At 45.4% G+C, this 22825-nt stretch overlaps 2 protein-coding genes across 3 annotated transcripts; both read right to left on the bottom strand.

Moving 5' to 3' along the window:
• Positions 1–3142: 3142 nt before the first annotated feature.
• Positions 3143–8789, bottom strand: mrpl24 (mitochondrial ribosomal protein L24). Of its 2 annotated transcripts, none has more exons than XM_064345435.1 (6): positions 8640–8789; positions 7530–7720; positions 6833–6928; positions 5729–5832; positions 4638–4768; positions 3143–4290 (listed from the first exon to the last, which is right to left on the bottom strand). In XM_064345435.1, the coding sequence occupies exons 2-6, from the start codon at positions 7710–7712 to the stop codon at positions 4154–4156; spliced, it is 651 nt and encodes a 216-aa protein (XP_064201505.1). In that variant the 5' UTR covers positions 7713–7720; positions 8640–8789; the 3' UTR covers positions 3143–4153. The 2 variants fall into 2 exon arrangements, with proteins under 2 accessions (XP_064201505.1, XP_064201504.1); XM_064345434.1 differs by having other exon boundaries at positions 8546–8703.
• Positions 8790–9386: 597 nt separating this feature from the next.
• On the bottom strand, positions 9387–20968 carry LOC135260212 (hepatoma-derived growth factor-like). Its single transcript, XM_064345433.1, has 7 exons — positions 20786–20968; positions 20443–20535; positions 15208–15284; positions 14864–15002; positions 14126–14299; positions 12412–12657; positions 9387–11580 (listed from the first exon to the last, which is right to left on the bottom strand). Exons 2-7 carry the CDS (start codon positions 20527–20529, stop codon positions 11560–11562), a joined length of 744 nt encoding a protein of 247 aa, XP_064201503.1. The 5' UTR covers positions 20530–20535; positions 20786–20968; the 3' UTR covers positions 9387–11559.
• Positions 20969–22825: the final 1857 nt, after the last annotated feature.

The raw sequence follows: 22825 nt of genomic DNA, 5'->3' as shown, positions 1-22825 counted from the left end.
TGTGGAGAGACCAAAACTAAGCTCCTACTAAGACACACACACACACACACATGCACGCGTGCACACACACTGAAAGAGTTTATACGCACTGATGTAAAATTAATGGAAGCAGCAACACAAGTATATTCAGAAGCAGAAAAACCCTCATCGTGCAATATCCCCCACACAGCAAGAATCAGTAGCCTGTGTATGTGAGGATCGCAAGTTTACACTACTAATTCTTAAAAGCTATTTTGACTTTCTCCCCCTCAGAATGACTCATTTAATCACAACGGCACTCTAGTATAACAGTGGTACAGTAGTTATGGAACAGGGCTTGTCACTCAAATCGAGTTGCGTAAAAAACAATTTAAAAAAATCAAAACCTCTTGGGGGGGTGGGGGGGGGAGGGGGTTAGGAAGAAAAAAAAAGTATATTTGAGTTTACAACACTCATAAGTTATAAGTACACTAAAAATGTTTTTGGGGATTTATAGTGTTGAGGATGCGGTCAGTTTCATGGAATGGTGTGGAAGGAAACGTTCAGCGCCCTCTCCTGGCTAAATGGAGAATGCCACAAATTCCCACTGCAAACGCTAAATTAGAGGGGGAGGTTTATTACAGGTGTGAAGTGTCATGAAGAATGGTGGTGTTATGACCCCCTGTCGTAAGTTTAGCATTCACATTAGCCTCTGCTGCGTGTTCGTCTCGTGTTGTCCTGATTCCTCATCTGATTGGACGTTTCCGTCTCCAGTTACTGGGATTGAAAAAGCTGTCATTTGCCACTCACCAGGGGAGACCAGCTCTTCGGACTCGTGCTCGGTGTGTTGTGGACAGCGACTGCTTCATCTGACTGTGCGTATTTGACCTGTTTCTGTTTGATTCTGATTCCCGTCTAGCCCTTCTGGTTTGTTCGCTCACTAGATCTCGTGTATGACCACTGACATTCCATTCGACAAAGATCTTAGCCCTTCGAGTTTGTTTGCTCATTAGATATCGTGTATGACCACTGACTCATTCCATTCGACAAAGATCTTAGCCCTTCGAGTTTGTTTGCTCATTAGATATCGTGTATGACCACTGACTTGTTCCCATTCGACAAAGATCTTAGCCCTTCGAGTTTGTTTGCTCATTAGATATCGTGTATGACCACTGACTTGTTCCCATTCGACAAAGATCTTAGCCCTTCGAGTTTGTTTGCTCATTAGATTGGTATGACCACTGACTTGTTCCCATTCGACAAAGATCTTAGCCCTTCGAGTTTGTTTGCTCATTAGATATCGTGTATGACCACTGACTTGTTCCCATTCGACAAAGATCTTAGCCCTTCGAGTTTGTTCGCTCATTAGATATCGTGTATGACCACTGACTCATTCCATTCGACAGAGATCTTAGCCCTTCGAGTTTGTTTGCCCCGTTGATTTTGAGCGTGACCATCCGCTCGTTGTATCCGATTCAGATTCTCGTCTAGCCGTTCCGGTTTGGTGCAGACCGGATTTCGCGTTTGACCGCTCGCTCGTTCGTGGCCGCGACTCTCGTGCTGCCCTCTGCTCGCCGCATCCTGACTCCCGTTCTTCAGCGTGTCCCCAGCAGGAGTACACACCCTTCCACCCAGGACACTGCTTTGTCATTTCTGAAGATACTCTGTGTGGAGTTTTAAATCTCCGTTGGGGTACGCTGTTCGGACTTTTGGTCTCAGACTGCAGACTAATCGTCCCGAAGTTCAGCATCCAAAGCCACCCCCCCATTGCCAGGAACCCTTCAAAGCCTAACCAGTTTTTACATAGAGTTGGATAGCGAGATAGGGACCGGAGTTACGTGTCAGTCTGCAGTACCAGTTTTTTCACCCAATCCCCACTCATTTCCCTTATCCTACTTCCTGTTACGGTCTGAGCCTCGACCAGCTCGTAACAGCTTATTAATTATTTTCAATGATTAAATACATATTTTTTTAAACTACACCTAAAAACATATGTATGACTTTTGCATGCAATGTTTCCAAAAGAGCCATCTCTACTCTATAATCCCCTCTAAAACGGAGATTATTTCCCTTTTCCCCTCCTTTATTATAAAGAAAATTGTAATGTGCAGCTTTTCTCAGATTTCATATTCTGGGGATTTTACAAACGCTGGTTTCAAGAGATGAACACTTGGCAAGATGGCCTCTCTTTCCCAAAACCTTTAAGAAGAAGAACCGCTTATTTCAGTCTCTCTCGTCATCCTGGGTCTCATTTAAAGAGCCGCATTCTGGGCTCTGCCCACCCGCAACACATCCTGCCCGAACTTCCTGACCAAAGGAACGGTCTTCGGTCCGATTCCAATGGCCCTAACTGGATCACCGTGTCATGTGTATAATAAAAAAACAAAGATTGTTTGCCCCTGGGGGGGGGGAAGGGGGGATTCATTTTGGTCACTTTTGCATCATTTCCTGTCAAGCACAACAGGCCTTGTTTTATAAGACCAGGTCAAAGGTCAACATCTGTGTAACTGGAGTGCTGTAGGACGTGGCGGCTTGGGTTTTCACCGTGACGACCGTAACTAAATCAGATCCAGGAATCCACAAACGGCTTCTGAGATCACAGCGGCTCTAGGCATCTGTGGCACTCGGTCCGGCGGTGAACCGGATTGGTCTCGGCTGCGCCGGCAGGTGGAGACAGCACTCGCACCTGGGCGGCGTTAGATAATCAGCCCAGGTGCTTATAGGAGAGTTCCTCTCCACAGTTTGGGGCCGAGACCGGGAGCTCACGCCGAGAGAGCGGGTCTTTGAGTTCTGTGTCGGCGCACAAAAAGACAGAGAAAGACACCGGCAGCTGAAAAGCTGACCAGCGGATCCCAGCGGCGAGCTGAATGGCTGTTGCTGGGTTTTACGTTTTGGTCTTTATTATTTCAGCTTGTCGTTTCAGTTTATTGTTTTTGCCCGGAACCCGTGAGGGGGAAGGGTGACCACGCTTGATTTCTTTCATTTCGTGTTGGTGTGGGTGCGCTCTCTCCCTCTCCATGCGTAAACAGACGGTGCAGTCCCGGAACTGCCCCCATCTCCCTCCCAGGGGTGTCAAACCCGCGTGTGAGAGTATCATACAACAATGACAACAAAATGGTTTCCGTAAGATAACCCCTAAACAGCCAAAGGTGAACGGTCGGGAAAACACTGCCATTGCAACATACACATTTCATATATTTATTCTTTCGCAAAAATGGAAGAGAAATAATTACAAAAACGTTCAGAGCATGTGATTAACAGAGACCAGATACCGCCAGATTTTACACGTATCCGTATCCAAGTAACGACACTAAACACAAAGCGCTAACCAAACAAGCCCCTTGGGGAAGGGTGGCTTAAATGTGCGTTTAACTGGCAGATTCCAATAGCCAGCAAGTGGACTGCTGGGGGTTAGGAAATAAAGCAGAGGACTAATCCCCGGGGGTCATAAATGCAAGTGATTGACAGTCTGTGACACGGGGCTTGCAAAGTTTCATGTTCTGTTTCAAACGGGGCCAGCATCACAAGGCAGGATAACGGAGTTAGCAGGGTAACTGCGCTGAGTAAAACCCGGAACGGCTCCTTTTCCTTCAGTCCACGTTCCAGAGGTTTCCCGGTTTTACTCGGGGCAGTCATTCAGGTAACTCAGTAATTCTGCTCCGTGAAACAGGGCCCTGGTATGATCTATATCTGAACGGCACCACAACACATGAATATCACCGCTTCAACAACCTGACTTGCAGGCCCACCAGACTAAGCTGGCATTTGTGTGTGTGTGTGTGTGTGTGTGTGTGTGTGCAGGCTGCAGTTCTGTCCCAGCTCTCAAACACCCCATTCAACTAATCAAGGCCTTGACTGAAGAGGTGCATTAACCACAATTAGTTCATTAACAAATCTGACTATTTTATTTTAGCACAGGGCTACAACCAAAGCCTGCATCCACACTGACCTATTTTAAATAATTTTGCATTGATTTGATAGGGACCAGACAGACACTGACTACATGACCAGTCATTCAGTGCAGGGCACCATTAACACCTGTATCTTATGCTCAACTCCCATGCTCGGTCCCACAACGAACCCTCTCGGGTGAGACTGGGCACCCCGTCTCCAAGGTTACGGATGTGAGATGGGGGCTGGGTGCGGAGGTGACTCCCACATGGCCCCCCCCCAGGCCCACGGGCCCCGGGGCCCCTCAGTACCAGAAGCTCGTTCGGGGCTTGCGGGGCTCGTGGATGCCCAGGCTCTCCGTCACCTCCTCCTCCAGCGTGCGCAGGGTGGGGGTGTAGGTCTTCTCTAGGGTGTCCTCTGGGGACGTGTCTTTGGGTCCATCTGGGGAGGCAGACCGGGGGGGAGGGGGGGGGTGTCAGCACGTTTCAGGGAGGGAGGGGGGTCGGCACTCTTATCCAGAGCAAATTACAAATAGTGGAGCACCAGATCAGCACCAGAACATCTCAGGATTACATATAATGTAATGTAATTTAATTTAATTTAATTTAATTTAATTTAATTTAATGCAATATAACGTAATGTTATGTAAATAATGTAGTGCACTGTAATAAAATCAAATAGAAAGTAACGCAATGTGATTTAACATTGTACTCGGTAATGTAATGCAACATAATGTAATAAAATGTAACGTAATACTGTAATGTAATGGCTTCCAGAGCCATGCTCACCCTTCCACTGGGACGGCACAATGCCATCCTTGCGCTGGACCACGGGTTTGGGGATGATCCGTCCCGTGCGGACCGACACCCTCACCTTCTCCCCCTCCTCCGTGAAGCGCCACTCCACCTCTGTGGGCTTCCTGCAGCGGGACAGGGAGACGCGTTTGGGACCGGCCCACAAACGACAGAGCGAAACGAACAGCTGAGGCATCGTATCATGGCCCGAGTGAGCGAAACATTAAAAAAATTAAAAACTACTCTGCATCATCAGCACGAAGATCAGATGCCAAAATCCCCCCCCGTATGTTAATCAGATCGTTATCCCCCCCCAGTATCCTATGCCCTCTGACTATGCCAAAAAAATACAACGCCCATGCAACTTTGAGTTGCCCTTGACATTACTCCTCTGGTCTGGTCTGATCACAAAGGACGTTCAACATAGAACCATACTGTGTGGGATCTAGACTTATGAAATCTGACATGCTTACAAAAGTTGAATTTGTACCACAGTTTTAACTCAAAAATATTAAATTATGAGAAAATTGTTAGTTATTAAACTTTGATTACAAACTGGGCTGTTCCAGCACCCACATGTCCTTCCTTGTGGAACAGACAATATGGCATCGCCTCCGTTTTCTTATAAAACTTTTCGTCTGCACTTTTGTGAGTCAGGATAAGTGGGCTGGCCTAAACGAAAAAGCAAAATGCTTTGGCCAGGAGGCTGACCATCCACTAATCAACACATAGATGTTCATAAGGGGTGTGGCCAGCGAGAACAACCATAGCTGGAACCGGTATGGGCAGCACTGGTACTGTCTAGGCCAGGGCTGCCCAACCCTGTTCCTGGGGATCTACCATCCTGAGGGTTTTCACTCAACCCAACAAAGTACCTTCAACAACAACTGAGATCCTGTTCTGGGTGCTAATTAGTTATCAGGCGTCCCAAAGAGGACCTCAATCAACAACCCAAGATCCGAACGCAAATCTCCGGTGAGAACCAGATTGCGGCAGCCAGCGGGTCACTGCCAGCTGAGGCACCGAGGACACACGGACACGCGGAGCGGACCGATTCCCGCCCGAGGGCGTCCGGCGGCGCTCACCGGTCGGAGGGGTCCACGAGGGAGATGTCGTTGAGCAGCAGCGGCGCTTCGCTGGTGACGTAGGTGCCCCTGTAATCCGCCGATTTACCGATGTACCTGTAATGCTGGGAGAGGAGATGGGGGTCAATCTCCAGTGGCTTCACCATTTCACCAGTAACTGCATTCTACAGAGCTACAACATCCTTCGGTGTGTGCGTTTGGACTGCATTGGACTGCATTTTTTATGTAGCGCTTTTATCCAAAGCGCTTTACAATTGATGCCTCTCATTCACCCATTCACACACGCACTCACACTCACACTCACACACCAACGGTGAAAGGCTGCCATTCAAGGTACCAATCAGCTCGTTGGGAGCAATTAGGGGTTAGGCGTCTTGCTCAGGAGTCAGGGACACTCCAACCGGCAACCCTCCGACTGCCAGACAACCGCTCTTGCCTCCTGAGCTGTGTCTCCCCTACCGTAACATTTCTGTAACATTACGCACAAACACACTTACAGCCTCATGTACTAAAACCTTTAGCATGAGCAAAACCTTTTAGCTCAAGCAAAACCAATAACATGACCAATGATTGATCATGGCATTTGTTTTGCACCAATCATTGGTTACAAATTTTGCGTAAGCTAAAAGTTTCGTACGTGCTGAAGGTCTTAGTAAATCAAGACCCTTAATATGTTGTATATGTTGAGTCACATAAAACTTGGCTCTTTAGTCATATTTAACAATTCTGTGCGGCACTCGAGCACTCCCAACTTGGCTGGCCACAGCAAGCCTTTCTAAACTAACCTGGCAGGCAACACTGACTTGTCTTCCCATCTGTGAGCAGTTAATTCGCCTGGACTTCATTGCTAAACAGGCAAACGCACAGACTTGTCGAACGACGCATTTTAAAGTAAAAGATCAGCCTTTCAAAGGAAAAAAATTGAGGTGATCTGGCGTCATTTGTTCAGAAAATGGGCCTCGGCCTGCATCAAAGTGAATCACATTCAGAGGGCAGCAGTTCGGGTAAAGAGATGAGGGGTTTACCTCGTGAATAACAAATGCAAGCCACTGCAGTGCTGTGTGCAATTTAAACCTGCGCAGTTGTGTCTGTTCGGGTCTTTACCGTGTTGAGGCCCTCCAGGATGACCCAGTTGCGATTCCGGAACACCTGCGTGACCTTCCCCTGTTTTCCCTTGTCCTTCCCAGAAAGGATCTCCACCTGAAAACGGGCCCCGACAACATTAGTTCCTAGTCGACACCGCTAGCAAGCTATAATGTCAGCTAAAGGAAAAACCTCACTCACTATAAGCCACAACCACAAAGGGGTTGTGACAGTAGTTGAAAGATTAAGGGGAGTTAAACCTGGAATCCTGGTAAAATTACCACACAAGCTCTCTGCATCTAGCTAGCTAATCATCATCCACAAAAATTGCTCTGGATTAGACTCAAATAACCGCCATTGATTTGAGTCTAATCCAGAGCAATTTACAATGCACCCGACTAGCTCTTCCTACGCACTCATGCTCCAGGTCGTCACTGCAAAAGTGAACAGCGTTGTCAGTTGACGTCCCTGACTAAACAAATGATAACAAAGCGCGCTTCGAACCAGCCGTTTGTCTGTCTTAATGGTATTTGTGCATCCAGTATGCACGTGCGCTCCAGTGACTGAAGCAAGGGGCTATTTTTCGCACAGTACCACAAGGAAGCTACAGACGCTATGACTGGAGATTCGCCGCTCGCTCCACACAATTAGAAACCGGAGGGCGCTTTCACTCAGCCTCCGCAAATTAAAACATTTGGCGCGCGCGGCAGGCTTTTACCGTATCGCCCCTGAAGACCGACCACTTCTCGTGCGGGATGTGCTCGACGAAGACCTTCCTCCTCCGCTTGCTGGGGGGATTGAGTCGCTGCGCAGGGATGGTCCAGGGCCGGTTTGTGCCAAAGCGGTAATCCGGCGGTAGCCTGACCCGTCCGGCCATCGCCAGCAGCGCCGTAAGCCGCATTCTCCTGGCTAAAAAGCAAGCAAGCAGGTCGTAACTTTTTGTCCCACATTTTTTTCAGAGCACAATGGGCGGTCAATCACGCCGTAGAATTTAAACTATAAGTTTCGACTTTATGTCGCATTCTTAGCACAAACATGCTCAATTTTCGTGCTTTAAACCGGTGCTGCTGAAGACTTCAACATGACCCATTCGTTGAAGCATATCCATTTTTACAGAACCACTAAATGGCATTTACATTTTCTCCACGGAAAACTTTGACTTCACCTTTAGTGTGAAATGTGCTTCATGAGACTAAATACATAATGTATCCTTATTTAAAACGTGGATGCACATAAATTGATTTGACAAACCAAAGGTACTGATATCATTTACACAGTATTCTACTTCAGAGGTCTGCATTACAAATATAATACAGTAGAGGTCTTGAATGTCATTGCATTTATAAAAACATTGGAGCTGCAGACACACGTATTTCAAATGACACGCATTAAACGTCGATATTACGAAGTAAATTAGCGATCTATGGCAATGCGATAACTGTTAAGCAAATGAATAACAGCCAGACTGTCATGAAGCAAATTAATAAAGAAAAATAATATTAACCAGTAAACCAAAAGCAATAGAAAAAGTGGAGTAAAACAAGTAAAAACTATTCAAAATATGTAGCGACAACTAGAAAGGTATAATTGTTCATAGCTCCAGAGAACGTTTCCTAGAATGTTTTTGCGTGAGCTAGGCTAACAGTTTAGCTAACAAAGCAAGCAAACAAAATACATGTATAAAACGTACAGCTTTTCAAAATAAAATCTAAGAATAACAAAACACGAACATACTTGCACCGTTGCTCTATCTACTTGAAACAGTGAGTTATTCCCTCGACATATTCATATGCTTTGCTAATTTGTGGTAAACCGTATAGCTAGCTACCTTGCTGCGATGCTCAATGTCACATGTAATGGGTTGAACTTTGACCTTTCACTTTGAGAGCAAATCCTTTCAAATGTCAAAATTTAATCCTGATAGTCAAATAATAGTTAAACGAAACATAATTTTAAAACAATGGTTTAAAATAACAAAAAAAAAATCATTATTATTATTGATGTTAAATACGTCAACGACGTCGAAGAACCGGAAGTACTGCCAACATTTAAAATCCTGCAGCGCCTCATTTGGTGCAATCCAGGAAGTACACACAGTTCGTCGACAGAACTGCGTAGGTCTAGAAGGCACTGAACACTTTTAGCACAGCCCCAAACTGATGTCATAAAGAGTAGATTTTATTCCTACATTTATCTAATTTGAAATACACCGTTTTATGTTCTGCTGGTCCAACTTTGCTCTAAAGTCAGATTATGGGTGTCCCATTTTGAGTTTCTGTGTAATGCATATTACCAGTGCTCAATGTTTTTTTTCTTCTTTTTGCCAACAAGTCAAAGTAATGCTTCAGCACCACCTGTTGACACATAATGAAGCACAACGGAGATTTCTCCCCTTTTCTTGATCAACACACACAAGCACTACCTTTTTACTCAAGATTTACTTGAAAGACGATGCTCACAAACCACTTCTGCTTCCATTAGTGCCTGCAGTGCATCAACCTCATCTTACAAGAGAGAAAGAATGAGATTGGAAATGTTCATGCAAAATAAAATATAATAATACAGAGCAGGCACATTTTTAATAATCAACTTGTTTATTGTTTTAACCAAATGAACTGAAGGCTACAGCAGAACTAGGCTTAGAACATAGCTGAGTATCAATCTGCATAAAAGAGAAGAAAAAAAAAAAAGGTGTTTTATGTCTGAATTTCCCAACCAACTACTCTAAAAAGAGACTTGACTAGAAAGATGTGATGTGATGATGGGATAGCGTGGGGGTGAGGAGGCGGGGTCATGATGAATGATCAGGCTACAACACAAAAAAAGCATTACATGTCTCAGTATGTTTCAGAAAGGGGGGGCCTCAGAAGTCATGCACTCAGTCAGTATTACAAAGGATGAGTTTGATTTGGGGGGGGGGGGGGGTGGGTGAAAGGGAAAACGGTGTTGAAATCAAGTTGAATGAAAGCCTCGATCAAACATGTTTTCAAACGGGCTAGGCACAGGTCAGTACACTCCAGGCAACATCCAGGGAGGAGATCAGGGGCTCCCAACATAACATAATCGCATAATTTAAAGCAACGATAAGTGCATGTTACATAAGGGAAACTTTTTTTAACAGAAAAAAAAACAAAAAAACAACAAATAAATTTAGTTCTCCAGTCACAACAATAAGACAACCTGACCCAACCAGGGGGTAACACTTCTCATACTGAGAATACATAAACATTTAAGACACTTCGATTCGATTTTTGTTACCTTCTTATGTTTAATACGCTGAAGAAAAAAAAATTAAATAAAACAGGATAACAGCTTTGGTTTTGTTGTTATCTATCTTTCAGTTACAAATCGGGATCACTTCATCCCCAAAGCTTAGTGCAGGTTCACTTCAGAGCACTTTTAAAATGGTGAAGTCTACAAAGAACAGGAAAACACGTTAGTCAACAGTGAGGGAGCCCTCGGTGAATTCAGCTTCTTTGCCAGGGATTTTGTACGGATAAAGTCTCTTGTAAAACCTCAAGTATCAGTGACAAAAGTTATGAATGGGCCTCAATGGCACCACACTACACCCAAAAAAAAAACAAAAAACCATGGGACCAGTAACTGTACATCCCCATAAAATCTTTTTTTAAATTGTCTTTTGAAGCTTGGCTATAATTTTGCTGCACCATAAAACTTTAAATTGGTACCTGTGAGGCAACTCGGAAACCTTAAAGGCAACATCTAGGAATGTTTTAGCTTGCGTTTTAGCAAGTTACTCATGCCGTTTGACCGAATCCAATTATGTTACCGATTTCCCATAAGTTTGAGTTGGTTTAATGAAAAAAAATAAAATTCAAATAAATTGGGCAGCTGGGTTAAACATCTTAAATATCAATGAACTCAATAAAAATAGTAGATCAATTCTCCAGGAACATTCAATAGCACAGTGGGAGCTAATTGTCATTTGGTGACATATCTTAAAACATTTGGTCAGCTCTAGCATGCCACTTATCTTAATATCAACCACGCAGTCTGACTGGTGTATATATAAAGCGATGCACAGTTAAAGCAAAACAATTAAAACACTGTGCAGAACATCATCCGTAAGAAAACTAATTATTTCAACCCAAGTTAGGTCAGAAAGGGAATAAAATTAAGATAATATGTATACATCTTGAATCCCAGAATGCTATTGCAGGCTTGTTCATGTTTTCTTTCTTATGAAGCACAACATACATACAGCGATTAGCAAACGTGTATCAAACTAACAAACTGAAACTAAAGACAGATTCAAATCGAGTATGTAACAGAGTGATTATTTTCCTCTTCAAATGGATTAACATTGCTAATTCTGTATCTGAAATACTGAAGTTTTATTCTTTCAAATTAACATCTGAAAAGAGAACCAAGCGTGTTTCATATTTAACTTAATCTTTCATTATCACCTAGTGGCCAGACTTTGTAATTGCACTTAAAAAAACAACCCTTTCCCCCCAAGGCTAAAACTTTTGTCTATACTGTATTATATCTGGTCTCTGCAACTCAGCTTAATTGGATCCCAGATGAACAACATCCAATACTGGCATATGAGCTTTGTATTTTCTTTCATAATATTTAAGTTCTTGCAACAACAAAAAAATGTCTCCATTACTTTAACTGCAGAAAAACCTAGAAATTCTGCAAATTTTTTCTGTCTCCAAAAACGATCTGTAGTTCTGGGATGGGGGGTGGGGCCAGGGGGCGGGGCCTCCAAGCTTCTCAGGGCGTTAAGCGCTGTCTGTCAAAGCCTAGGCAGGAGAATACAAAGAAGAAAGGGTGGGGGTAGGGGGGACAAAAAAAACAGAATGTGAGATCTTCAAGAGTTCTAGAATGTGAAAAAGTTGTTGCCCAGCAACACTGCTTAGACTTAAGAATCATGTTCCCACATATCACTATCAGACTCTGTGGGTTCATTCCAATCGCTTACTTTCACTTCTTGCATCTCTTCCTAGACATGCAAGCATGAGATACGAGGACGGAGGAATCAAGGCAACAAGTATTAGGCAAATGTAACGTCCCTGTTCAGTCAAGCGGCAGTTTGAAGCTACGTAAATTACAGACGTGGCAGATGTGGAGAGGTGGATCCACAGGTGGATCATTTCAAAAAAATTTCTTCCACAGCGAGGCTGTGTTTCCTCACTGAAGCATCCTCCGGGAGCTTCCCTTCTCCTCCAAGGAGCATTTACACGGATTTGAATGTCCTTATATATGGCGGACCTCAACTGATTTCCGAGTCACGGAAGGACTGAGGAGACGAGGACGGATAAAATAAGCGACTGGAACGAACCCTTCATCATATACGGTGAAATTATGTTGCTTATGGTTAAATGAGTGGCAAATCTTTAAAATTCATTCAGTGTTTATATTTATACACATATGATTTTAACATGGTTGTTTTAATGGCAAGAGCACATACCAGAGATTCCACCTAATGCTGCATAAAAAATAAAAAAAACATTTTTATTTCAACCAAGGTGATGTGTCATATTCTGTAACATCAGCTTCTGCTGCTGCATGACTATCACTCACATTCAGAGGTCACATGTTTGCGAGAGGCCAGCCACGATTCACCCTCTCACCTTCTCCGCCGTTAATTGGCCCTCAGTCGCCGGGTTAGCCTGGCTCCCTGGCTTCAATTCGCTGGGTGGAGCGACAGCAGGGGGTGGAGCTGTGGCGGTGGGCGGGGCAACCGGGGGCCCCGCCCCTGCGCTGTCATTGGCCTTTAGCTCGGCGCGGTCTCCGCCAGGCCCCTCGGCGTCGGATTTCTTGCCGTCAGCTTTCGTTTCTCCCTCCCCCTCAGCATCCTTGGGCCGTTTTGGAGAAGCCTAGAAATGGAACACCAGAGTTAATTACATCAGATATTAAAACACAGCCACCATGGTATCAGCCTTTTAACCCCTTGTGAGGTCACAAATACTTGATTAGAATGTTCTCAACTGAACATTCTAATGCTGATGTAACAATCACTGCTGGGAAATAAAAGCAATGTAGTTCTAGACCACTGAGAACCAAAAAAACTACTCTTCAAAGTTAAAGCTTTTTCATCCCCGCTCTTTGCGTCCCAATTTGGAGGGATTTTCCTCCCAGTAGTATTCACCAGCTGAGCTCACTGCTGCAGCCTCTTTTGCTATTGTGTAGAGGAACCCTGTCTAGTGAACAGGGTGGTCAACCAATGTGTGCCCCTTATAAAACCCCAAAAGGAAAACAGACCGTGAGTAGGTACAGTTTTGATATAAGGATGGCAGTTGCTGAACATTCTCCCGGATCAGCATCATGTAAACCTTAAGCTGGTGTCTTTGATGGTGTGGTACAGTGGGCTCTGACTAACAAACACCATTCACAAGTGAACAGTTATTAGTCAGCATGAGCCAGCAACAAAGGTTAGCCCAGTGCGATAGGCTTACGGAGGCAGTGCAAGCAGGATTGTGTCTTCATTTGAGGACTTGGGGTTTCACCTTCATCCTTGGGTATATAAGGGGAAAAGTGGAATGGTTTGAGGAGACTCACCAACAGTCTTCTGCTCGCCATTCGCGTGTAGCCATTCCACTACACACACATTTACATTTTGTATATTGCCATTATTGCATTCAGTTGAACCTGGTATTTGACATGTCCTAACACATACACCCAGGATATCTGCACCCTGTAGTCACTTGTCTATATACTAGTGCCATAGCAAGATACACAATTGCATCCATGCAGGCTACACATGGGAAAGGCATGTCCGCTCTACCAAGATAGATAGCGATGTGTATAGAGCTACGCTACTGGTGGAGAGCAGTCTCCACTGTCTCTGTGCTACTGTTAGCACAGAGGAAAGGTTAAAACGTTACCTTGGAGTCTGATAAACAAGATATCATTAAATTAATCCAGTTCCAGTAGCACCGGGTAAGACTACACGCTTTCCTTCGCCACTCAGATACTTTTTCTGTTTGGTGCATCTGAGGGAATGCTTACAAGTACAAGGGTCTTTTGTTGGCCTATTTTCATGAGAGCGAAGCATCCCATGTATTGGTTTACGTTGGAATGCCAAAATTTCATTACCGCCTTTACCTCAGACCTTCAATCAAGCTGATTGTAACGAGGGGATTTTGGCTGAAAAGCAGGCCAGTTTAATGGCTGAAAAGCAGGCCAGTTTAATGGCTGAAAAGCAGCATTTATACTAAGCAGCGTAATGGTGAAAGCTTTATGGGAAGCAGGCAGTTTATGGCTGAAGCAGGCGTTAGCTGAAAGCAGCAGTTTAATGCTAAGCTCGATCTCTGGACTGGCGGGGCGACGCGCGGTGGCGCTCACCTCCAGCGAGTCCTCGGCCTTCCGCTTGGCGGCTCCCTTCTCGTTCTTCTCGTCGATGACCAGGTTTCCCTCGCCCTCGTCGCTGCTGCCCTCGGCGTCCCCCCCCCTCGCCCCCGGCCCGGCCGCCGCCTCGCCTGCCCCCGCCCCCTTCGCTGGGGCCTCTTTCTTCTCAGGCTGAGAGATTGGGAGGGGAAAGGAGGAGCCATGGTTAAGACAGCCCACTAGGGATGCCAGACAGTGATCTCAGAATAACTGCTCTAAGAGGTAGTATCAAATGAAGGAACCAAAGCATTAGCAAAAGGTCGCTCTCAAGTTCCAGAACTGGATGATACGTAGTGTAGGTGGGACAGCTTAACCAGAGGATGTTGTCCAAGTGCATTGCTACAACATGAATTGTAGTAAAATCAGCTCTATGATGGATTTAAGACTGCATCCAGGTTCAATCCTGTTCCTGGGAGTCTACTGTCCTGTAGCTATTAATTTCAAACCTAATTTGACTCACCTGATTTTTAGCTGCTCAAGGAGATCTCTAGCTGCTGACTGAGGTGTGCTTTGTTAGGGTTGGAGTGAAACCCTACAGGTTAGATCTCCAGGAACACAGCTGGCAAACACTGCATTATGACATCGTAATGACATCACAATGCAAGCTGTGCAAGCCGCTGTGGGTAAGTGGCGCATGCTAAATGAACACGACGCGATGTAGCCACGCAAGCCAACGCGCCAGAATGTAGCGGCTACCTCGTGTCCCGCGGCCTTCACTGTGGGATTGTTCTCGATCTCCCACAGCCCGTCGCTGAAGCCTTTCCTCTTGGTGGGCTTCCCGAACTTCTCCTTGCACTCCTCGTACGGGAACAGGTCCTTGGGGCCCAGGAACGCCCTGGTGGGACGGTAAACACACGGTTAATTTGAATCCCCCCCCCCTGCCACCTTGGCTTTTACCCCTGTGAAATGGGTAAGAACCGTCATTTTTACAGTACTGCCGAGAGTCTTGTGAGAAGCAGGCTGGATCGGGCTCAGTTGCGCCCTTCCGTTTTTGGGTAGGAAACCCCATGGCGCCATGGCCATGGAAACCATGTACTCACGTCTCATGGGTCCCGAAGAAGAACACCTGGTACTTGTTGGAGGGAGACTTAACCGCACCTTCTGGGAGTTCATCGATCTGAAGGGCGGAGCAAAAATTAGGTTCACACTCCATGTAGGAAAATACATTTGAGGGAAACAACTGTTCTTATCACAAATGACGACTCCCAATGTTACTGCACCCTCCAAAAACCAGAAAAATGTACCCCTCCCCCCCTCTTTCCCATAGTTTATTTAATGGACCATTAAAAGACTGGAACAGAAAGAGAAAGGACAGAAAAAGATGGCAGAAGACACAATTACCACAGAAACACTACCCATCCGTCTCCAGAACTGTTCTGGTCAAACAAAGCATGTGTTGGTAGCTTTTCGGTTTCAAATGCTGAAATTAAACGACACATGCAATCGCACCATGCATCAAAGCAGGATGTCACGGTGTCAACAGAAGAAGGACTGAACTTCTAATGTTGGGAAAATGGTGTGATAGCATCTGACGGGTTTTCGAAGTCTGCGGTATTACCACTCCAGTAACTACGGTTATCACCCCATTCTAGAACAGGGCCAATGTACTGGCTCAGGCGAGCCCAGCCAGTCAGACTCAGGGAAGCCTAGCCAATCACAGGAAGTGTGAAGTGGGCCAGTAGGCCATCAGACAGTCTTGAGAGGCAGGGCTGTGCACAAACTTTGTGTATGCGTGTGTGATTACGTGCGTCTGTGTATGTGTGTGCGTGCATGTGTCTGACTGTGTGTGTGTGCGTCTGTGTATGTGTGTGTCTACATGTGTCTGACTGTGTGTGTCAGACTATACGTGCATGTGTGTCCATGTGTGCGCGCGCGTGTGTGTGTGTGTTTGTGGTGCCACCTGTCAGAGAGCCCAGCTAACAGCCACACCTGTGCAATCACATTCCACAGCTGTTAGGCCAGGACTGTGAGGCTTGGGCAGCACTCAGCCAAGGGGATTTCCAGAAAACCATTGGCCAATTCAAGCCATAACCCCTCCTCCCTCAACCCAGGGCAACACCCAATTGGCTTTCTGGCTCTTTTAAAAACATCACTGAAAGACTCAATTGCCATTGGTCTGTGCAAATTCTCCTGTTACCTACCTGCTTCCTAGTTGGCAAAATCTCACTAACACAAAGAATACGGTTTTTTTCTGGGTGGGAGCAGAACTGTACTTTACCTAAATGACTTAAAAATAAACTGCATCAAACCAGTCACACCATATGTCAGAGCAAGGCTGATCTTTGACTTACCACGCATCTCTAAACTGTGTAGGATCCCTGTACTGGTCATACACGTTACAAAAAGCCAGATTTAAGTAAAATCTGAGCAACTTCTTATATTCACAGACTTCTACGAACAACCTTCCGAATCCCTTGGATTACTGCGTCCAGGAGCATACACCAAGAGGCCCTCAGTCTTTTCACACCACTGTCCTGTTAGATAAGATAATCTACTCAGACAAATTGAGCATTTACCCAAATAGAAAACAGGCTCCAAAGTGAGCAAGGCAAGATCATCTGCACGTAACTACATAATTAGCCCATATAATGTCTTGCCAAACGGTTCCCTGCGTTGGGAAACCATGCTGTGACTGTACCGCTCAAAGCTCCAGGCTGTTCAGACGCCTGCAGGAACGTGCGAAAGGGGACATATGAGATCCAAGCTCTTCCCAGCACGAGCTGCCCAGCGGTGGCGACGGGCTGGTATTTGGGGCGGAGCCTGCCGGCAGGCAGCTCTAGCCACGCCCCTCACCCCGCATGGAGGCGGGCCGGGCACAGCCGTTATATCCCACAGCTTCCTGCCCTCGCTGGCGCCCGTCCCAACACCATCCGGGGCTGCCAAAGTGAGATTAGGGCTTGTGAGAGAGGGAGAGAGAGTGGGTGTGTGTGTGCGGGTATGTGTGTGTGTGTGTGTGTGTGCAGCGGGTGTGTGTGAGTGTGTGAGAGTGCGCGCGAGTGTGCATGTGTGTGTGGGATCTATTGCCAATGCTGCTGCTGTTGCAGTTGAAAGTTTCTCTGAGGCAACATGCAGTCAGTTGACCTCGCTGCAAGCACCTGCACGCACACACACACACACACACACACACACACACACACGCACACACACATATGCACACACTTGTGTGCGCACACACACACGCCCCACTGATTATCTCTGTTGCCTTTTTCAGTTTGAATTGGGGGAGGAGCTTAGATTCTGCCCTGGGCCGTGAGACTGCTGCCTGCTGCTGCACCGTGTGTGTGTGTGAGCGAGTGTGTCAGTGTGTGTGTGTGTGTGAGCTTGTGTGTCAGGGTATGTGTGTGTGTGAGTATGAGTACGTGCATGTGTGTCAGTATGTGTGTGTGTGAGTGTGTGTGTGTATGTGTGTGAGAGTGCATGTGTGTGTGTGTGATTGTGTGTGAGTGTGCGTGTGAGCTGGTGCACATTCTCTGACCCAATCAGAGGGCTCCCTGCTCACTAAAACTCCCAGTCAGTGTCCAATTCTGCCAATAATCTTGAAGTGGGGAGTTTGAGCGCGGCGGCTTTGGCGGGAAATTCACACTACAGCCAATTCAAACTGTAATCAAATTATTTTGTGTGGGGTAGGGTGGGGCAGTTCACACAGAGTTCCAGGGTGGAAGTGTGGTGCCCAACCACCACAGCCCATGAGTCCACCCCTCAACAGAACCTTTACCTGGAAACCGCCCAAACAGCCAACCCCTCACTCCCCAGTGTAGGGGGCATTCAGTCCAGAATCCTCTCCCATCCTCAATGGCGATACAACCTCTCACCCTGACCCCCCGCCCCCTCTTCTGTTTAGTGCAAAACTGGGGGGGGGGGTTCATTGTTCAGCAGTGACCCCCCCCGCCCCTTCCCCACCCGCAGAACCGCCAGGAAGCCGGGCCGTTGGGCCTGAGTCACCGCGCGGTGTGGATGGCCCCGCCCCCCACCCGCTTCCTCCCGGGCGTCACGCCAGGCCCAGACAGCGGCCACGGATTCCCCACCACTGTCGAAGGCCTCCGGCGCAACCGCACTCGCCAAACGCGTTCACACCTGGCGCACACACCGACCGCCGACGCTCTCCAGCGCCAACTAATGGCTGCTCTCTGCAAAAATTTTGCCTGTTTCCAGCCGCCTCTAATGTTCTTCGCAGTCACACCTGTGGCACCCACTTCTTGGGACAGGGCAGGGGTGAGCTAAGGAAACCAAGACCACCAGGCTCCCAACAAGATTATTCACTGTAAACTGTGTAAGGGTTGCTGCTGAAGGATTTCAAGCTGAAAGTTCTATTTTGTTTGTTGATTACACAATTAAGGTGGCTGCAACCAAGAAGAGTTTCCCCATACATTTCATCATAGACTACCAGCATATTGTTCTTGAAAATTAGGGGGAAAAAAATGTTCATCCACAAAAATTAATTACAGCAGCCGAATGTCTGCCAACTTGCGTGCTCTTTCAGCATCTTCCCATTTGGCAGCCATTTTTATTCACTGAGTGCAAGCTTTTCAGACGGTTACATAACAGAGAGCGCTTGTGGCAAACAGAAAAAGGTTTAATTATTTTTGTGAATCTCTGCCTGCAGAACTCCCCCGTCAAGCATTAGCCCCTAGACACCTGTTGCCAAAACACCAAAATCGAGTATGTCATAACGGTCCAAATCCAGGCCTTTAGGCTAAATGTGGCAAGGCTTCCACCAAACAATGTCTTGACTCTTTTAAAAGATTCACCCTCAACCCATTTAAAAAATCTCAAAAACAATTATGCAACCAAAAACTCTGGTTAAACACTCCAATTCAGAATTCAGGCTGAACCGAGGTTGAAATTTCAACCTTTAGTTTCAGTGCGTGTATGGACTTTTGTACGTCGCTTTGGATAAAAGCGTCTGCTAAATAAATGTAATATAATGTTATATTCAAAACACGAACACGTTGGGATGTTTAATAAGGCTAGTGACCAATGACATCTGGTTAACATCGCCAGTGAATAACGGGACCTCCTACAACACACCGCAATGCACTCACCACAGGACACGGATTTTTTCCTCGACACCACAATGTAGACAGAGAGACACCCCAGCCATTTTCATCCAAGAAACTAATTGTAAATAACCATTTTAAAGTAATTTCGCTGAAATTGGCAAATTGCCCAATTTTCCTGCTAAATATAGCCTGCTTAGATAACCGACCGGTTGATGCAGAAGTAACACTCACTAATTAATTATTACGAATCACAAACTAGCAAAACATTTACACCAGCTTTGCTGTACTGCACATAGCGACAACTCAGTATTGAAACGTGTCAAGATCAAACGATTTCCAGCGCTTGAGGTTATTTGGGGGAAATGAGCCATTCCGCCGTGTCCTCCATTACACCTACGCAACAACACGCCCTCACGGGGAAGATCAATAACAGTTACTGTTTGCTTCTGGAGTAACTTGATACGGATTCCCGCCGTCCTGAGTGGTTACATGTCATTCAGGCTGTCGGACAGAACCACACGCCGCGCCGTCACTCGACTAGTCTAGCAAGTACAACAATGTGGCAATCAAGCAGATTGCAACAGTGTCAAAAATCAACCACGGGCATCTGTAGCACCGTAGCTGGCTAAGCGGTTAAATAACTTGTAGCTCCCAGGCTTTCTAGTTACTTACAAGCAAACCCATGCTAGTTAGCCAGCCAGTAAGCTAGCTATCAAGTTAGCTACCTAAAGCTACCTGTCAACTTGTACAATCCAGCTAGCTACAAAATACAATGCCACCCACATTTCGAACAGCTTAAAAATAATTCCTGGAAGGACTGAATGCCATTTTCCCTCTTGCATACACAAGCAAACCCAATTTCATGTTCCATGTTTATCTGTTGGCATGCCTCAATTAGCCACATGGCTAAACAGACAGATTTTACAATTCGACTGACGTAGGCCTCGATTTAAAATGAGCGAGCTTGAACGGTATTAGCCACCAACACGCTTGGACACGCTTCGGTGAACACATTCAAGCATCTTCTATTTCGGGTAGTGGAATATTATTTCACATAATAACTGTCAACAAATACGTATTATTCCCGCCCCTATACACAGCCCCATGCAAGCGTGCCACGAGCCACCTACAGTAGCTTTAGCTAATAAACTTAGTGTGTGAACAGCAATGGCTAGGCCCCGTCAACTGCCAACGTTAAACGTGCGTACAGCAGCTTCGAGCACGCACAAGTAAAGAAAGTTAGATACAATAAAATCTAGTATTAAAGTTTCTTACCCTCGCCGGCCAGTGTGGATAGCCCTTCATTTTTGCAAACACGAGATCGCCAGGCTTGTATTCCCTTTGCCGATTCGACCTGGGCATATTCTCCTTTCCCCCAGTAACAGTAAAAAGTGAAAGTATATTCGAAATAGTTTTCGAACGTTAGCTACACAAATATTTTACTGTAACCACAAGCCAGCTTATGTCAGCAGCTAGCTATTTTATCAAACGCTTTTTACATCAAAATAAATCCGGCGCAAAAAAAAAAATTATAATTGGAAAATTTTTGCAAGCGAGCAAGGCTCGCAAACTTTGCACAGTCCTCTACCGCGTGCAAAGTTGACAAGTTACAACTCACGGTTGTGATTTTTTTTCTTCGACTTTTTTGTGAGGAATTCCTGGTTCAAGAAGTCTAACCCACTCTCTCTTCAGTCTTCTTGTTTTTGTTTGAAATCGGAACTGCTTCCCTCCTCCGAGCACAGACACCCCCTCCTGTTGGTTCCTCACATCAAGGTTGACTCGTAAGGCCTAGAATAAGAAACAGGCGCCACAGCAAGGCATCATACATCGATATTCCGATAGGGCAGGTTTATTTATTGCTACAGGTTAAAATCTTCTGATCATGAACTGCCCTGAATGTAAATGTTTTTCCCTGGATATTTATATCGCATCGTTTCATCCAATCATATGCCTGGCTTTTTCAGGAGTGCGTTTTGAACTATTTTGATTTTGCATCATCATTAACAATAGAAGATGATTTGTGAATATAATCAAGATCAGTTTTATAACTAAATGGAGTATATATTGCGCACGTTAATGGCTCATATTTTACTTTCCAATCAAACAGCAATATGAATAACTGTAGTAACAAAAGCAGGAATAAAGAAATTATATGGACATAATGAAAAAATATATTACAAAGATGAAGACATACTCTGTAAAATGCATATCCTTTTAAGAGGGTCAATGTTACTCCAACCATAATATTAGCATACGTTAAAAGCTAATTGATTGGAAGATCTTTTACCCCATATAGTTATAACTTCTTGGAAACTACCATAAGTAGTTTTAAGGGGAAGTTTTAAGGTAAAGTTTTGAATTATTTGCTCCAGCCCCAAATAATAATAATAATAATAATAGTTACATTGTACATTTTCTCACAAAGTGCTTTACAGTGATGAGAGGGAAACTCTCTTCAACCAGCACTAATGTGTAGCACCCACCTGGGTGATGTACAGCAACCATTGTCCCAGAACACTCACCACACATCAGCTGAGGTGGAGTAGGAGGTAACAATTTTATCTCATTAAATTAGGGGTTGGTTATGTGGCAGGTTAATATAGCCAGGTTGGGGCGACATAGCTCAGGAGGTAAGACCGATTATCTGGCAGTCGGAGGGTTGCTGGTTCAAACCCCGCCCTGGGCGTGTCGAAGTGTCCTTGAGCAAGACACCTAACCCCTAACTGCTCTGGCGAATGAGAGGCATCAATTGTAAACCGCTTTGGATAAAAGCGCTATATAAATGCAGTCCATTTACCATTTACCAGGTTGGGAATATACCAGGATACCCCCTACTCTTTGTAATAAGCATTGTGGGATCTTTAATGACCACAGTGAGTCAGAACCTTGGTTTTGCATCTCGTCTGAAAGGCGGCATCTCTCACAGCACAGCATCCCCATCACTGCACTGGGGGTATATTTGGCCAGAGGGAAGACTGTCCTCTTCTGGCCCACCAACACCACTTACAGCAGCAACTTAGTTTTTCCAGGGGGTCTCCCATTGAAGTACAAAGCAAGCCCATACCTGTGTAGGTTCAGACATTCAACAGGAGCAGAACTCATGGTGGTAACTGGGGGCATATAAGCTTTTTTTATGCATGGCATAGCAAGTTGCAATAATGCCGCTTTTTAGCAGAAATGGGTACAATTCTATCTTTGTGTTCTTGGGTAATAAAAAACGAAGTATGCGTCGAAGTCAACTTTTCCCTTCCCTGTAGCCATTCCGCTTTTGGCTCTGTATTTGAGGGCGAAGAAGTTTTTACTCAGTCAAGAAAATGGACAACAGAAGGCAGGATCATTTCATGTATTTGTGTATTTTATTTTTTGATTTTTGTAGTGTCAATATGTTTTTCGGTAGGCTTAGAAGTCAGTAGTGGTGACGTCAAACTACAAGTATGTTTCATATTGAACAAATTTTCTTTGTTCTTACACTCAAGAGTGTTTTCCTGCAAGTGTACCTGTATGTGTGTTCCTACAAGAACACAGAACATATGTATACAATTTGAGCATAGCCATCGTTACCTCAGCATTAGAATGTGCAGTAAAGAACATTTGAATCTCATATTTGTGATCTCACACCATAAAGGGTTAAACCGTGGGCAACTGCCTCTCTGATTCC

This window comes from Anguilla rostrata, chromosome 8 (genome assembly GCF_018555375.3).
Source record: "Anguilla rostrata isolate EN2019 chromosome 8, ASM1855537v3, whole genome shotgun sequence".
In the NCBI taxonomy this organism is placed as follows: domain Eukaryota; kingdom Metazoa; phylum Chordata; class Actinopteri; order Anguilliformes; family Anguillidae; genus Anguilla; species Anguilla rostrata.
Note: the sequence above shows the minus strand (reverse complement) of the source record. Positions and strands in the feature narration are given on the sequence as shown.

Bases quoted from the DNA above. Each gene is read 5' to 3' on its own strand.
- LOC135260212 (XM_064345433.1), bottom strand. From the start codon at position 20,529: ATGCCCAGGTCGAATCGGCAAAGGGAATACAAGCCTGGCGATCTCGTG. The intron at 15,003-15,207 runs GTGAGTACATGG...CCGTCCCACCAG, and splicing joins TTCTTCGGGACCCATGAGAC to GGCGTTCCTGGGCCCCAAGG. The intron at 12,658-14,125 runs GTGAGCGCCACC...TTCCATTTCTAG, and splicing joins AGGCCGAGGACTCGCTGGAG to GCTTCTCCAAAACGGCCCAA.
- mrpl24 (XM_064345435.1), bottom strand. From the start codon at position 7,712: ATGCGGCTTACGGCGCTGCTGGCGATGGCCGGACGGGTCAGGCTACCG. The intron at 6,929-7,529 runs GTAAAAGCCTGC...GCCCGTTTTCAG, and splicing joins CGGTCTTCAGGGGCGATACG to GTGGAGATCCTTTCTGGGAA. The intron at 4,291-4,637 runs GTGAGCATGGCT...CTGCCTCCCCAG, and splicing joins TGTGCCGTCCCAGTGGAAGG to ATGGACCCAAAGACACGTCC.